This window comes from Phacochoerus africanus, chromosome 1, assembly GCF_016906955.1.
Source record: "Phacochoerus africanus isolate WHEZ1 chromosome 1, ROS_Pafr_v1, whole genome shotgun sequence".
NCBI lineage: Eukaryota > Metazoa > Chordata > Mammalia > Artiodactyla > Suidae > Phacochoerus > Phacochoerus africanus.
The window spans coordinates 54243459-54259078 of NC_062544.1; the positions used below are offsets into that span (position 1 = coordinate 54243459).

General features: G+C 40.0%; 1 protein-coding gene across 1 annotated transcript in view; it reads right to left on the bottom strand.

The window, feature by feature from the left end:
* Positions 1–15620, bottom strand: part of C7 (complement C7) — a 60147-nt gene that overhangs the window by 40157 nt on the left and 4370 nt on the right. Inside the window, exons 3-6 of the mRNA XM_047766486.1 lie at positions 13791–13866; positions 10468–10609; positions 7721–7868; positions 6354–6492 (exon numbers count right to left, since the gene is read on the bottom strand). Of these exons, the coding sequence (XP_047622442.1) occupies positions 6354–6492; positions 7721–7868; positions 10468–10609; positions 13791–13866 (505 nt within the window). The remainder of the gene's footprint in view (positions 1–6353; positions 6493–7720; positions 7869–10467; positions 10610–13790; positions 13867–15620) is intronic.

Here is a 15620-nt window from a genome sequence, read left to right on the forward strand (position 1 = left end):
GCCATATCTGTTATTCAGGTTCACAGAAAGCAGCTCTTCAACTTACTTTCCCTTCCCTTTCCCTATTAGCACTTTCATGGTTTTTTTACTTCCTTCCCGTTGCCATTAGGCTTCATGGTTCATAACTTCAAACTATCCTCTTGCCAATGAACTTAACTTCCTGTCACCGAATTTGCCTGGCCAAAACCCAACCCTGGTTCAATGCTTGAGGCCAAGCAGCTCAACACTACTAGAGAAAAATCAGACAACTATAGAATGGTGTTACTCTAAGTCCATTCATGATTTCCAGCCTCAGTGGAACCCTCAATACTTTCCAGCAATCTTAAATCTCTCTGGCCAATTCTTTCTTTCTCATACCCTACAGTATCTATTTCGAAATCCTGCACCCATCTCAATCCCTCAATCTTACAACTGTTTCGTTCACTCTCAGAAAACAACCTTAACTTATTTCTTTACAAACACTCCCAGTATCAAGTAGAGACTTCTTACCCTTCTAACAAAGCTACGAACTTAGGAACTTTTCTTCCTTTCCTGCATTGGTGTATTCTCCTCCTGTCTGAGGCTAGTTTCTCTGTCTCTTCTCTATATTGCATTCCTTGCCACCTCTTCAAAGGACTGCTTAAATAGATTGATTATTCCCTTCCGGGTTTTTTGGGGTTTTTTTTTGTCTTTTTGTCTTTTCTAGGGCCACACCCGTGACATATGGAGATTCCCAGGCTAGGGGTCGAATCAGAGCTCTAGCCACCAGCTAGAACCACAGCAATGGGGGATCCAAGCCACATCTGCAACCTACACCACAGCTCATGGCAACACCGGATCCTTAACCCACTGAGCGAGGCCAGGGATCAAACCTTCAACCTCATGGTTCCTGGTCAGATTTGTTAACCGCTGAGCCACGATGGGAACTCCAATTATTCCTGGAGTCTTATTTGTCTTTTTTCTTTTTTTTTTTTTTTTTTGGTCTTTTTAGGGCTGCACCCATGGCATATGAAGTTCCCAGGCTAGAAGTCAAATCAAAGCTGCAGCTGCCAGCCTAAACCACAGCAACACCAGATCCAAGCCATGGGATCCAAGCTGTGTCTGCAACCTATACCACAGCTCATGGCAACACCAGATCCTTAACCCACTGAGCAAGGCCATGGATGGAACCCGAGTCCTCATGGATACTAGTCCAGTTCGTTACCACTGAACCACTGTAGGAATTCCCTATTCCCTGTCTTAATAGTTTCAATTTTTCTTTCTCTGCTGGCTCACATTTATCAGCACTTATATACCTTCTAACCTCACAAAAGTACAGTACACTACACAGCTCTGGAATCACCCTCTTGGGTTCAGATCCCATGGTTGTCATCTACCACCTCTATGATTGTAGTTAAATTATTCAGCTTTCTTTGTCACAGTTTCCTCATCTGTATAGTAGGAGATGACAGTACCTACCTACTTAGGTTAATACAAAGAAAAAAAGATCCATTTAAAGCACTTGAAACAGTGCCTAAAATATAAAGGGTTCTTAATCTATGAGAGCTATCTTTGTCATCATTTAAATTATTTTTGGTTAAAAAAGTAAATTCAGAAATCTCGGATATATAAATTCATACCAACAGAGGAAGCAGAGGATCAGATAACTAGGCATTAGTTAAAATTGCCTTTAGAATATGTTTTTGTTATTCATTTAATATTCATATAGATCTCTCTTCAAAAAATATAATGAAGTAAAGTACATCAAAGACAAATATCATGTGATGTCATTCATATGTGAAATCTAAAATATGACACAAATGAGCTTGTGTATAAAATGGAAACAGACTCACAGACTTAGAAAATAAATATGGTTACCAAAGGGGAAGGGAAGAAGAAATAAATTAGGCATTTGGGATTTGTACAAACTACTATATATAGAATAGATTAAACAGCAAGGTCTCACTATACAGCAAAAGGAACTATGTTTAATATCTTGTAATAAACTATAAGGGAAAAGAATAGAGAACAAATACAGGAGGATCCAGGAAGTCATTTTCTCCACGCTAATTTTTACTCACTCTCATCTGGAACTCATTATATGCTGAGAATAAGCATGGCACTCTTTCAGCATCTCCCAGGCTGAACTAAGCAAGCAGCATGGCATCTTTCCTAAGCGACCACGGAGCAGGAATGTGCTTACGTTTCAAAGGCTTCCTTGTGGTATGAAAAGTATGAGAAAACAGAATGTGTGTGGCATCAACAGGAGACCAGGCTTGTCCCAGATAAACTGTCATGCTGATTTCCAAAACAGAGATTAGAAGAGAGGATGACTGATTCTGTTTTGTGTGTGTTTACTAATATTTATGTTCCAACAAGCCAAAAGTCCCATTCCACCTGTAGAGACCCGACTCCCCAGTGGCCCTCGGTCTATTTGAACCAAGAAGGATGTTGACCGATCCCATAGTCGCACCTGGGTTTAGTGTTTCAGCGCCTGACTCACTGCCTCCTGCTTCCACCTCACTTCCCTCTGGCAAAATTCTCAAAACATCTCTATTCTTCACTCAGTAACAGGCTATAATTTCCCTCTACCTCTGACAAACACCTTCAAATTCAGTGACTTGAAACGCATTTCAGACGTCAATCCAAAAACCAAGCCAAGCTGAGGAAAACGCATGTCAGGATTATTCTGTTATTAAATTATTTCTCCTCTTCAGAAGCTGCAGCCTTCCAACATGTCTACATTTCAACTTATGTCAGAAATTCTCTCCCTTTTTAGTCCCTCTTCTCTGTAACTTTCTAAATTTGACCCAAATATATACACACATATAATTCTCTCCTTTGTAATTATGAAAGAATTATCGACACATTCTCCAAGGAATAAGAGGAGACAAAATCCTCTATCACACATTCTCCCTTCTGGCCAAAGCTTAAATTACAATACATATTTTTTCATCATGCAGAATTTAGAGTTGAAAAAGTATTTAATACAATATATCAGAAAAGTAAAATGTACTGGAAAAATGAAGGGCTGTGAAGACTGACAGACCAGACCAGACCCAAGCTCTACTGCTTATGAATTTAGTGACTTGGAGCAAGTCAGCTGAAGTCCTCTGGGCCTCTCTTTCCCCATTAAAAAAATAGTAAAATACTGCTTACCTTCCTCAGATTCTGTGAGGATTCAAACTACACAAATTGCCTAAAATATGCAGATACCACAGGAGATATTCAAAACTTGGTAGCTATTATTTTCGTCTTCCATTCTCATGATTTAATAACTCTTAAATGTAACTTACTCTATTGTAAGTTGAAGGATGGTGGGTTTGCTCCTTATAATCGAAACTGCTTTCCGGAGATGGTTAATGTTAAACAAAAGGCCCTTCCCTTTAAACATTCTAAGAGTTTTAGGCTTGCGAATTTGGGAGTAGTAGGTAATGAGGGCTGAATTGGAAATTTTTGAGTTCTGGGAAGAAAGGAGGAAAGAAATGAGAGAGGAGATCTTGGAAGAGAAGAGCAAAAAAGAGGCTAAAACAGGATGAGACCAGAAACTTCCTTCTGTTGAGGCTGCAGAAGGATGGACATTTTAAGATGGAGGATGTCAACAGTTTTGTTGAATGTGTTGGCACTACTGCCACAGAAAGCCTCTCCTCTATTTCCCTATCAACATCACAAATGTCCCCTAAAGCCATTGCTGTTTTGTGTGAGTAGATTTTGTGTTGAAATCAAGCAACAGGACTTGAGGTGTGTATGACAGAAACAGCCTGAAAGAACTAGAAGCCTGCAGAGGAAACCTTGAGACCTTGAAAAAAAAATTATCTTTTTATTTATTTATTTATTTTGGTCTTTATAGGGCCACACCCTAGGCATATGGAGGTTCCCAGTTTAGGAGTCTAATCAGAGCTACAGCTGCCAGCCTACGCCACAGCCACAGCCACACTGGATCCAAGCTGCATCTTCAACCTACGCCACAGCTCACGGCAACGCTGGATCCTTAACCCACTGCCAGGCCAGGGATTAAACCCGCAACCTCATGGTTCCTAGTCAGATTCATTTCCACTGTGCCATGATGTGAATTCTTAAACTAAATTTTCAAGTCTGGCAATACAGACACTGGCAAGGAGATGCAGCACAGGCCACACTTCCACACTGCTGGTAGGGTACAGATTGACGATAGATCCATTTTGGAAACTTGACCTAGTGAAGTGTAACCTATCCATAACCTACAGGGCAGCAGTTTGAGTTCCAAGTATATGCCCTAGAGAAACTCTAGCTCATTTGCATGGAACTCTCACACAAGAACTTTCAAGGCATTTCATAAGAAAAAATTGGGAACAGCAATAAAAATGCCACCCACTTGAGTATGAATAAATTTCAAAATGCTAATTTTGCATGAAAGACCAAGTCATAGAAGAATGCATACTATATGATTAATTTAGATAAATGGCAAAGAACTAAAATCACAAATATTCTTTAGGGACAACAACATATGGGATCAATATATACAGAAAACAAGGAAAGGATTGCTACAAAACATATAATAGTGGTTGCATAGGCAGTACAGGTGGAGAGGAGGTGATAAAGTGATCAAAGCGGGGTGGACAGGAGCCTTTAAGTCACTGGTAACATTCTATTTCTTTCTCTCTCTCTTTTTTTTTTTTGCTTTTTAGGGCCACCCCCACAGCATATGGAAGTTCCCAGACTGGGGGTCAAATCAGAGCTACAGCTGCCGGCCTACACCACAGCCACAGCAATACCAGATCTGAGCCGCATCTGCAACCCGCACCACAGCTTCATGGCAACGCTGGATCCTTAACCCACAACCTCATGGTTCCTAGCTGGATTTGTTTCTGCTGCGCCACCACAGGAACTCCAATATTTTATTTCTTAAGATGGGTGATGGGTATATATGAGTCCTGTTTGTTTTATTCATTTTTTTTCAAACTGCAAGTATATGTTATTCACACTCTTGTACATGGGACATATTTTGTAATCTAAAAATAAAAGCATTTTGTGAGTTCCCTGTAGCGCAGTGAGTTGAGGATCTGGCTTTGCTGCAGCTGTGGTGTAGGCCACAGGGTTTGATCCCCGGCCCTGGGAACTTCCACATGCCACAGGTGCAGCCAAATATATATATTTGGGGGGTCCATCCCACAGCATGTTCAGTTCCCAGGCCAGGGATAAGATCTGAGCTACAGTTGCAACATACGCCACAGCTGCAGCAGTGCCAGATCCTTAACCCACTGTACAGGGCCAGGGATGGAACCTCTGTCCCAGCACCAATCCCCATGAGCCACAGCAGGAACTCCTGAAAGAATTTCTAAGTGAGGTGACACTGTGGCAGTGCTTAGGAGATGATCACAACCAGTCATAACCAGGGCCTTGGGTTTTAACACCCACACAGAGACAAGCTACCAGGTTCTGAGCCAACATGGAGCATGGAGTTGAAAATGATAGAAAAGATATTTCAGCTTGAATAACACAAATTAAAAGGTTCATTGCCCTGTACCCCAGAGTTTAAAAATATGTTCTTGGAGTTCCCATCATGGCTCAGTGGTAATGAACACAAGTAACCATGAGGATGCAGGTTCGATCCCTGGCCCTACTCAGTGGGTTAAGGATCCAGCATTGCCATGAGCTTTGGTGTAAGTCGCAGACTCAGCTCAGATCCTGCATTGCTGTTGCTGTGGCTATGGGGTAGGCTGGCAACAACAGCTCCAATTCAACCCCTATCCTGCAAACTTACATGTGCCGAGGGTGCAGCCCTAAAAAGAACCCCCGAAAAATGGTCTTAACAAACTAGTGCATATAGGAGTTCCCTAGTGGCCTAGTAGTTGAAGATCCAGCATTGTCACTGCTGTGGCTTTAGTTACTGCTGTGGTGTCAGTTCATTCCCTGGCCTGGGAACGTCCGCATGCCACCGGTGTGGCCAATAAGCCCCCCCAAAAAACTAGTGAATATAACATAAAAAAGGAGACTCTATATGAAGAATAAACTGGTGGTTACCAATGGGGGTAGGAGGGTTTGGAGGAGCAAAATAGGGGTAGAGAGTATGAGATATAGAGAGTGTGGGATACAAAGTATTGGGTGTAAGATAGAGTCAAGGATGTATTGTACAACATGGGGAATATAGCCAAATTCTGTAATAACTTTAATGGAAAGTAACCTCTAAAATTGTATAAAAGTAAAATTTTTAAATGAATTAATCAAAGAAAATTCGTAAAGAATATGTATTCTTTTAAAGCCCACATAAGACATTTCTAAGAATTGATCACACATGAGACCACAAGTAAATTCTCAACAACAACAAAAATAAACCAAAATTAATATCATATAAATAATGATCTCTGGCAACAATTCATAGATTAGAAATAAATTAAATCGATATAATTAAGTACCTGGAATGTGTAGGAGAGGACATTTCCACTCAGTCTGTAGAAATCTCTCCCATCCCCACTAAACACCTTTCTGCATTGACCACCAAAACTTTTAGTGTTGAGGACTCTGTTCCTAAACTGGCCCGTGAGTGCATTGTAACTGTTTTTTAAAACATGAAAGAAGAAAAGACTGTTAAAAACCAGAAATAGCACTTGCTTAAACAGGTTTCATTAGAGAACTCTGGATATTCTTGAAATACCTTACAGTTAAGCATCTCTGCAAGAGCTCAAATAAAAAGCCTCCTAAAGCACACCATACATTACCCAACTCCCCTTGCTTGCAATAACGGCTAAAACTAATAGCTGGGGAAACCCAAAAGCCTTTCAGCCTGAGAACATATTTAGGAAACCCACAGCCCTTTTGTATCTATGGCAACAGCTGGAATCTATAATTGAATCTATAGATAACACTAATACAATTAAGATTACTCTTGAAGAGAGAGAGTCTGCAATGAATTTCAACTAATTGGTCTCTTAGCAAGCTGACTGGTATACTCGTTAGAGTAATTTACCTTTTTTCTTTTAATGAATTTTATAACAGTATAGAAAATTCACATCTAACCATCACTCGAAAAGAGATTACTTTTTAAGCCTTGAAACTTAAAATTGGGTCTGGGCCTTATGTTTTTCAGAATTCCTTTTGAAAAGGCAAACAGAATTGTCCCAAACCCACTTGAAAGCACCCAGCTTAGAGTTCCCACTGTGGCTCAGCAGTTAAGAACCCAACTAGCATCCATGAGGACATGGCCTGGCTCAGTAGGTTAAGGATCCAGCATTGCCATGAGCTGTGGTGTAGGTGGCAGACATGGCTCAGATCTGGCATTGCTGTGGCTGTGGCAAAGACTGACAGTTGCAGCTCCAATTCATGCTCTAGCCTGAGAACTTCCATATGCTACAATGCTGCCTTAAAAAGAAAAAAAATAAAGTTAGTTCTCAGCTAGTTTAGACAATTTCTTTGCAGCCTGGGTGTTCCATCTCGCTTTCTCTCTTATCCCCCTGCTCTCATTCTATGGTCTCTACAGTCCCTTGTGTGGCCCATGTCACTGAATCAGTTCTCCCTTTCCCTTTCTCCCATCAGGTAAATAACTATCGAGATTTTTCTCAGGACTGAGGCACTTCCTTGGATGCAGGACTTCCAGTCTAGGAACAATTGGTCCCTCTATGTTTATCCACATATACGTACAGATATGAATTTTTAAAATGTTTCAAGATATGGCAAAGAGCAAAGGCTTGACTACTAGATGATCTGTTATTAGACTTACCAAACCACAAAATGAAATGAAAACTATAGTCCACCAATGTGCACAGGAACCCGCCCAGCTCCTTACCCATTTCCAGTAAGTTCTATGTTGGGAGGAGGTTTACTGAGGTCACAGGAAGGTCTGCTTTCTGAGTCCTCACACCGGTCTTCATCGGCACTGTCTTCTTCACAGTCAGAATCCCCGTTGCAAACCAAAGATTTGCTGATGCACTGACCTGAACACAAGAAGAGCAGCCACACAAAAATAAGAGGAAAGAAATGGGGGGGAAGGATCAAAAGGTTTCACGCTTGACTCCCAACACTGCACTGAGAGTGTAATGTGAATTTGAGATAAATCCTCAGTGCCCAGGGAAAGACTGCTGACTCTTCAGGTCCTCGTTTGCAACATGCAAAACTGATTCTGACCTTGGCTGGACACAAAATTGAAAATAAAAACCTGAATTCCAACTCCCACATTCTCTCACCCATAGTCATCAAGCCCTTCATCTGAATTCTCCAAAATCATACAGTGCCAACCACTGGGAAGACAGATTGACCTCCTGCCCTTCGTTTTTTGTATGTATTTTCATTTTCTTTTTCTTTTTTTTAGGACCACATCTGCAGCATATGGAAGTTCCGGGGCTAGGGCTCAAACTGGAGCTGCAGCTGCCAGTCTACACCACAGCCACAGCAAACTCCCATCCTAATGAATACTAGTCAGGTTCTCAACCCACTGAGCTAGATGGGAACTCCACGCCCTTCTGTTTTTTATTTATTTTCTGTAGTCACTGACCAAGATGCCAAAGTCCTACATTTCTTGGTGACTTAGAGACATGTACTTTGAGAACATAGAAACTGGGTGAAAAGATTAAAATTCAACATTTCTTTAATACCTCTTCTGTGCAGGACTTTCTTCTGGGTGTTGGGATACGAATATGAATAAAAAGGGTATTCACCAGGCTTTTCATATACTTGACGATCTAGTAAGAAGGCCTATGAATGAGTTCCCACTGTGGTTCAGTGGGTTATGAACCTGACTAGAATCCATGAGGATGGGAGTTTGATCCCTGGCCTCGCTCAGTGGGTTAAGGATCTGGCATTGCCGTGAGCTGCAGTGTAGGTTGCAGACGAGACCTGGATTCCATGTTGCTGTGGCTGGGTGTAGGCCAGAAGCTGCAGATCCAATTCGACCCCTAGCCTGGGAACTTCTACATGCTATAGGTGCAGCCCTAAAGAGCTAAAGAAAGAAGGAAGGAAAGGAAGGATGGAAGGAAGGAAGGAAGGACAGTTATGGTAGACATTAGCCCAGGGTAGCAGAAGCACTAAGAAAGCACTAGAGAGTACTAGATGATCTAGCCCTTGCCTCCCTCCCCAGCATTATCTTCAGCCATTCTCTTACTAGCTTCTTATGAGCTGGTTATACAAGCACACATCAAAGGCTTTTTGCCATCTCCACTGACGTTGCATTATCGTTCTCTCAGCCTAGAAGGGTTTCTCTACCTACCACCTACTTGTTCTTAAAGAATCAAATTACACATTATCTCCTCTCAGAAACCACTCACAGGCTACGATGCACGTCCTTCCTCTGAGTCTTTATAGTATACATGGCACAAAACTGTCCTGATAGTCTTTCCCACTAGGGAAGCAAATATTTGTTACTTGATCCAATGAAGCAAATATTTGTTGAGAGTCTACTATGTCCCAGACACTCTAGATGCAAAAATAAAAGAAATGTAATCCATCTTCAAGCAGTTCACAGTCTACCAAGAGACATCCAGGGCAACAGGCATTTCAGATTACAGATGAGACAATGTACACAGAGAACACAGAAAAGTGATTTGCTAAATCGTTCTGGCTTCCCTAAGGAGGCTCATTTGGTTTGGGTTTTGAAAGTAAAGTAGGAGTTTGAGAAACACTTCTAACATAGAAATTATTTATGTACTGTTCTGCCCATGAAACTTTAAGACTTTTGAGGGAAGAGGCTACATGTTTCATTCTATATCCAAAATACTCATCACCGTACCTGGAACATAACGAGAATAATAAACGTTTGCTAAAGTTTGTTGAATTAATCTGTCTGCAAAATGCAACAAAGACAATACGTCAAATAATACTCAATCCAAAACTGTGTTTCAGTCACACATGCGTAGGTATGACCTGTATTGTTCCTTGATATGCTAATTAGAGTTGCCTCTCTTGTAAACATAAAAATTATTTGGGCAGTAATATTGTTTTCTGCTCAATTTCAGTCTACATTCCAGACTCACTCTACTTCTTTACGAAAATACAATGTCAAGAACTGTTTGGGAAGTTTCCATTTTGGCTTAATGAAAACAAACCTGACCAGTATCCAAGAGGATGTGGGTTAGATCCTGGCCTCACTCTGTGGGTTAAGGATCAGGCATTGCCGTGAGCTGTGGTGTAGGTCGTAGATGTGGCTCGGATCTGGTGTTGCTGTGGCTGTGGCATAGGCCAGCAGCTGCAGCTCCGATTCAACCCCTAGCCCAGGAAAATCCATATGCTACAGGACAAGCCCTAAAAAGCAAAAAATAATAATAATAATAATAATAACTGTTTGGGTCTGTCAATAGCCATATTTCTTTTCAAAGAAGAAAAACATATCTTCGCCTTTATTGCCAAATGCTACCCATGCACTTGAAAGAATGATAGTTGAGTGTGCCAAAAAAATATGCCAAGAAAAATCCTACTGATTTTGGGTAAATGAATGTATAGCTAATATAAAAAGCTGTATAATTCAACAATATATACTGAGCAAATTAAAGACATAGTATTTGAATTTATGCTCTGCATGCCAAGCCTATAGAAAGCAAATACCTGAAAAACACCTGAAACGCTCTCCACATCCTTCTTCTGTTGGACATCCTCGTGTAGGTTCACATGATTGTGTTTCAAACGTACTTCCGACACAGGGATGCCCGCCATACTGCCCATAAACAGCAATGGGTCTCCTGCGAGTCTAAACACAAAACAGAGAGTGCTTTTCAACAGCTCCAACTTCCTTTATCTGAGAGAAATTAATACAATTGGAGAAATAATGTTTGTAAAATTGTTCTGGTGTACTATAGAAATAAAATGTCCAAAATCACTGAACCCAGAGACTCAGTTGTCTTTGAGTCCAGTAACTCTTGATTATTATTTATAGAGCCCTCCCAGCTATATATTTACTCTCAGGATTGAGTGCAAAAAAAAAAAAAATAGTGAATCTTTAAGAAAGTATGCTGGGTAGACCTACAGCAGATAGATCACGACATAGAATGATTAATGCTTTTGCCAAAGCAAGGTACCAAGAGCTAATTAGAAAAGGTGCAGTGCGTTTTGCTGGAGGGAGAGTGAGGGTGTGGGAAAGGGGAGTTGAGATGAAGTGGAGTTAGGGAAACCTTTAGAAAAATGGTGGTAATTGATTTGAGCTGAACCTTAAGCCGTCTTCAGGAAGGCAAGGCAATACAAATCAATCCAGAGGGAGATATATGCTAACATGGAAGTCAAATTTACAAACAGAAGCCTATGACATCTACAAGTGAAGTGGTATCTATGATTAAACTTTACTAGACAATCAAAATTCATTGACCTCTGAAATGGGAAATATATCAAAGACATACCCTGGGGCGGATGGGAGGGGTGTTTAAAAAATTGAGGAAATCTGTAAGCCAGATGAGAAAACTAATTCATGCTAAAATTCATTTACTCCAAATGAAAACACATCTAATGTTTAAACAAAAAGAAAAGAACAAAGTACAAAATCCTTTTCCTCCCCAAAGGCAATCAAAGGTGCATTTTTTTTCTTTTTTTTTTGCTATTTTTTTTAGGGCCGCACTTGTGGCATATAGAAATTCCCAGGCTAGGGGTCAAATCAAAGCTGCAGCTGCCGGCCTACACAACAGCCACAGCAACGCAAGATCCAAGCCTTGTCTGCAACCTACACCACAGCTCAAGGCAACACCAGATGCTTAACCCACTGATCCAGGCCAGGGATTGAACTTATGTCTTCGAGGATCCTAGTCAGTTTCGTTAACCCCTGAGCCGCAAAGGGAACTCCCAAAGGTGCATTTTTAAGCCTCTTCCTGTATTTACCTCTCACCCATTAATAAAAATGAACAACATCTGAGATTTCTGAGAATTTCAACCTTGAGTAAAGACCAAGAGGGAAGACCAGCTATACAAACCTAAGTTGAATCTATTCATTCATCCTAAACTGGGACGCAGGCTCATGGACATCTAATCTGAACTCCGAGCAGTTTTGCATCAGCCTGGGTCTGGCTCTGACGCCTTCCATGGTCTGAGCAGAAGAGCCATGGAAGAATATGAGCGAGGAAAGGAATTCAGTGCAATTTCTAAGTAAGTGTTAGCTTCTGTATTAATTGGTGAAAACACCATCGCTCTCCATATCTTCCAGATGGCCTTAAAGTCTGTCTACCCTCCGCGTCTCATTCTCACCTGTCAAGTTCTGATCTTATGACCCCTTTTCATTTTCACTTGTCTCTTTCTGGATGAAGATTTTGTTTTCATAATCTAGGCATGATAATTTTCACTAAAAAAATTACGCATATGAAAAATACCTTCTATCTACCTTTATTCAGTGTTCTTTCTTATTTTTTAGATTATAAAAATGTTTTCTGAGGTTGGTGTTTGTTTGATGTTGCCTTGTTTCTCATGTACCTGCTGTTTGTCTGTAATCAGAGTTGTCAACTATTATATTTGCCAGAATCCAAATTCTACACTTACGTAACTTGTTTGGTAAATATCCTTCATGTAGGTACTAAGTAAATGCTTAAAGAAAATGATAATAATGATGATTCAAAATAGAAGTTATCTTTTGTAATATAATTTTGTTATTTTAATAATTTTTAAATGATTTTAAATGCACATTTTTATCTAAACTGAATCATCTTTAAACTGTTTTACAAATATCAAATCATAAGGTACACCTGAAAACTAATATAATGTTAAATGTCAACTATATCTCAATTTAAAAAATTTTTAACCATTTGAATGTCTGCAACCTTTGAAACAAACATTACATCATTATATTTTTGGAATTTATCCTAAGACAATTATCAGAAAGAAAAAAAAAAACATATCTATGTACAAAAAAAATATTCATTAAATTCATTAAATAGAAGTTTCCGTCATGGCTCAGTGGAAACAAATCCAACTAGCACCCATGAGGATGCAGGTTGAATCCCTGGCCTCAATCAATGGGTTAAGGATATGGCATTGCCATGAGCTGTGGTGTTGGTCACAGATGCAGCTCTGATCCCTTGTTACTGTGGCTGTGTCATGGGTGCACAGCTGTAGCTCTGATTCACCCCGTAGCCTGGGAACTTCCATATGCCATGGGTGCAGCCCTAAAAAGCCAAAAAAAAAAAAAAATTAAATATTCATATTGGAACATAATACAGCTGTTAAAATTCATACTCATAGTACAATGTTGTTAAAATAGTAGAATACAAAATATGATCAAATAATCCTATTTTAAAAAATCATAAGCATACAGAAAGAAAATGAAAGGATAAATACTAAAATGCTAGTATATTGGTTTTTTCTAAATGGTGGAATTATAAGTAGTATTTTTATTTATACTCTTCTGTTTCTTCAATGAATAATTTAAATAAGGAAAGAGCTGACATTTTAGAAGTACTCTATAATCTCCAAGTCCAGTATTTTATTTATATTACTTTTGTATTTAACTTTAAAACATTAAAAATTGTTTGATTTTCCATGGTCATTCACTATTTAAGTAAAAGAAAACAGCTGTTTTGCTACATTTTAGTGTTGTTTCAAATGACAAGTTGAATCCAGTAAATATGAAACAGATTTTAAATTATATACTAAATTCATTTCATGCTATTCTTAATTCTCTAGTAGCTAAAGAGATAATGAGCTGCTTTTAACTCTTCTCCTATGTATGTATATATCTAAGCTCAAATGTAAGATTTAGAAAAGTCCTGTAAGAAAAATGAGGATGCAGAAATTATTTTATTACAATATTAATTATTAAGTAATACTTTCCTCCTTCAAAATTACTAATTAAGTTTTCAAGAAACAAAAAATAACATTCAAAAGTTAATACCATTTTGTCTGTACTTAAACTATTTCTGCATATTAATAATAAATACAAACTTTTCACATGGTCCTACCTGAGTCTTGGTACAACCATTGCATTCTGACCAAGGAGCATAGGAATCCCACTGACAATTGACAGGAGAGGAGGCACTGTCACAGTGTCAAATTGTCCATCATAAAACCAACAGAAATGTAAGAGAAAAGACATAAAGAATTGTCACAAAAAGTCAAAAATTGCTTCACAATTTTTTTTCCTAGGAGGCACCAAAAGGATGCCAAATATATAAAAATATGTGGGAAGGACTCACTTTTTCAGAGATTTAGTAAATATAATTTTTAAATATCTAGGAAGTGCCAGGCACTATTTAGACACTAGTGCACTAGACGTTAAGAGAGCTAGGTCACCGAGCATTGCAAAAGGGGAGGATGAAGACACTGGCGTGTAAACAAGTCTTCATAACACAATAACATACCATATTAATAATAATATACCATAACACAAAGAATTATACCATATAGCTAGCTGGATAGATTTCCTAACAGAAATGGTGTACAGTATAATGTGTTATGGAAACACAGATAAGAGAGTCTTCAGAGTTGGGAGGATAAGTGAGAACACATAGGAGGAAGGTATTCTGGCCTTTGAGGGATCCTTGGTGATTAATTGAAAAGTTTTCAGACATTTAACTGAGCGACAAGAAGCTCTAAAATGGGAGTTCCCATCATGGTGCAACGGTTAACGAATCTGACTAGGAACCATGAGGTTGTGGGTTCGGTCCCTGCCCTTGCTCAGTGGGTTACCGATCCGGCGTTGCCGTGAGCTGTGGTGTAGGTCGCAGATGCGGCTCAGATCTGGTGTTGCTGTGGCTGTGGTGTAGGCCGGTGGCTACGGCTCCAATACAACCCCTAGCCTGGGAACCTCCATATGCCATGGGAACGGCTCTAGAAAAGGCAAAAAGACAAAAAAAAAAGTACACATGGAAAGTGGAGAGCTTCACACTGGCTCTGTTGAAATGGTTACATGGCTTACTCCTAAGAGATTAAGGAAGCCTTAACTAAACCACACATTACAAGTGGTAGATGAACCAGGACTTCTAATTTCTGGATTTCGAGTACACCCTGATCTGGGAGACATCTCTAATCCAGATGAGTCTGGCTTAGTTAAGCATATATGGTTGCCCTGCAGGTAAAGCATCCCATTTGTGCATTGGGTGTTTTTTTGTTTTGTTTTGTTTGTCTTTTGTCTTTTTAGGGCCACACTCTAAGCATATGGAGGTTCCCAGGCTAGGGGTCTAATCAGAGCTGTAGCCACTGGCCTACACCAGAGCCACAGCAACGTGGGATCCAAGCTGTGTTTGCAAACTACACCACAGCTCACAGCAATGCCGGATCCTTAACCCTCTGAGTGAGGCCAGGGATTGAACCCGCAACCTCATGGTTCCTAGTCGGATTCGTTTCTGCTGCACTACTAGGGGAACTCCTTGGGTGCCTTTATGGGGCCAATGTTGCTAACCTGTAGTCTTGATGTAGCACCAATGATCCAAATGCCTTAGTGTTTTCAACCCTTCAACCATCTGAACTTAATGTGATTTGTCTATCTTGTGTCCCAGAGACAGGCAGAGGCCTTTCCCAAACACCAAGGCTTAGGAAGAAGTGCTAGCTTGGCCTCACCTCCTCTGTGCAAACCCCTGCAGCCTGTGTGGTCCCCTGGAAGAGCCCTTATCACACTTGTATTGAAATCAACTCTTTCAAGATCTGAATCACCCCCTCAGGACCATGTGGCTCCTCTGTGTCCCCAGTCACAGCGCAACTCCTGACACATCTGACAGTTCGATAAGGTGAACCCATCTGGTCATGTCCCGTCAAACTGACAGTGAAAGCAATACAAGGCTATGCATAAAGGA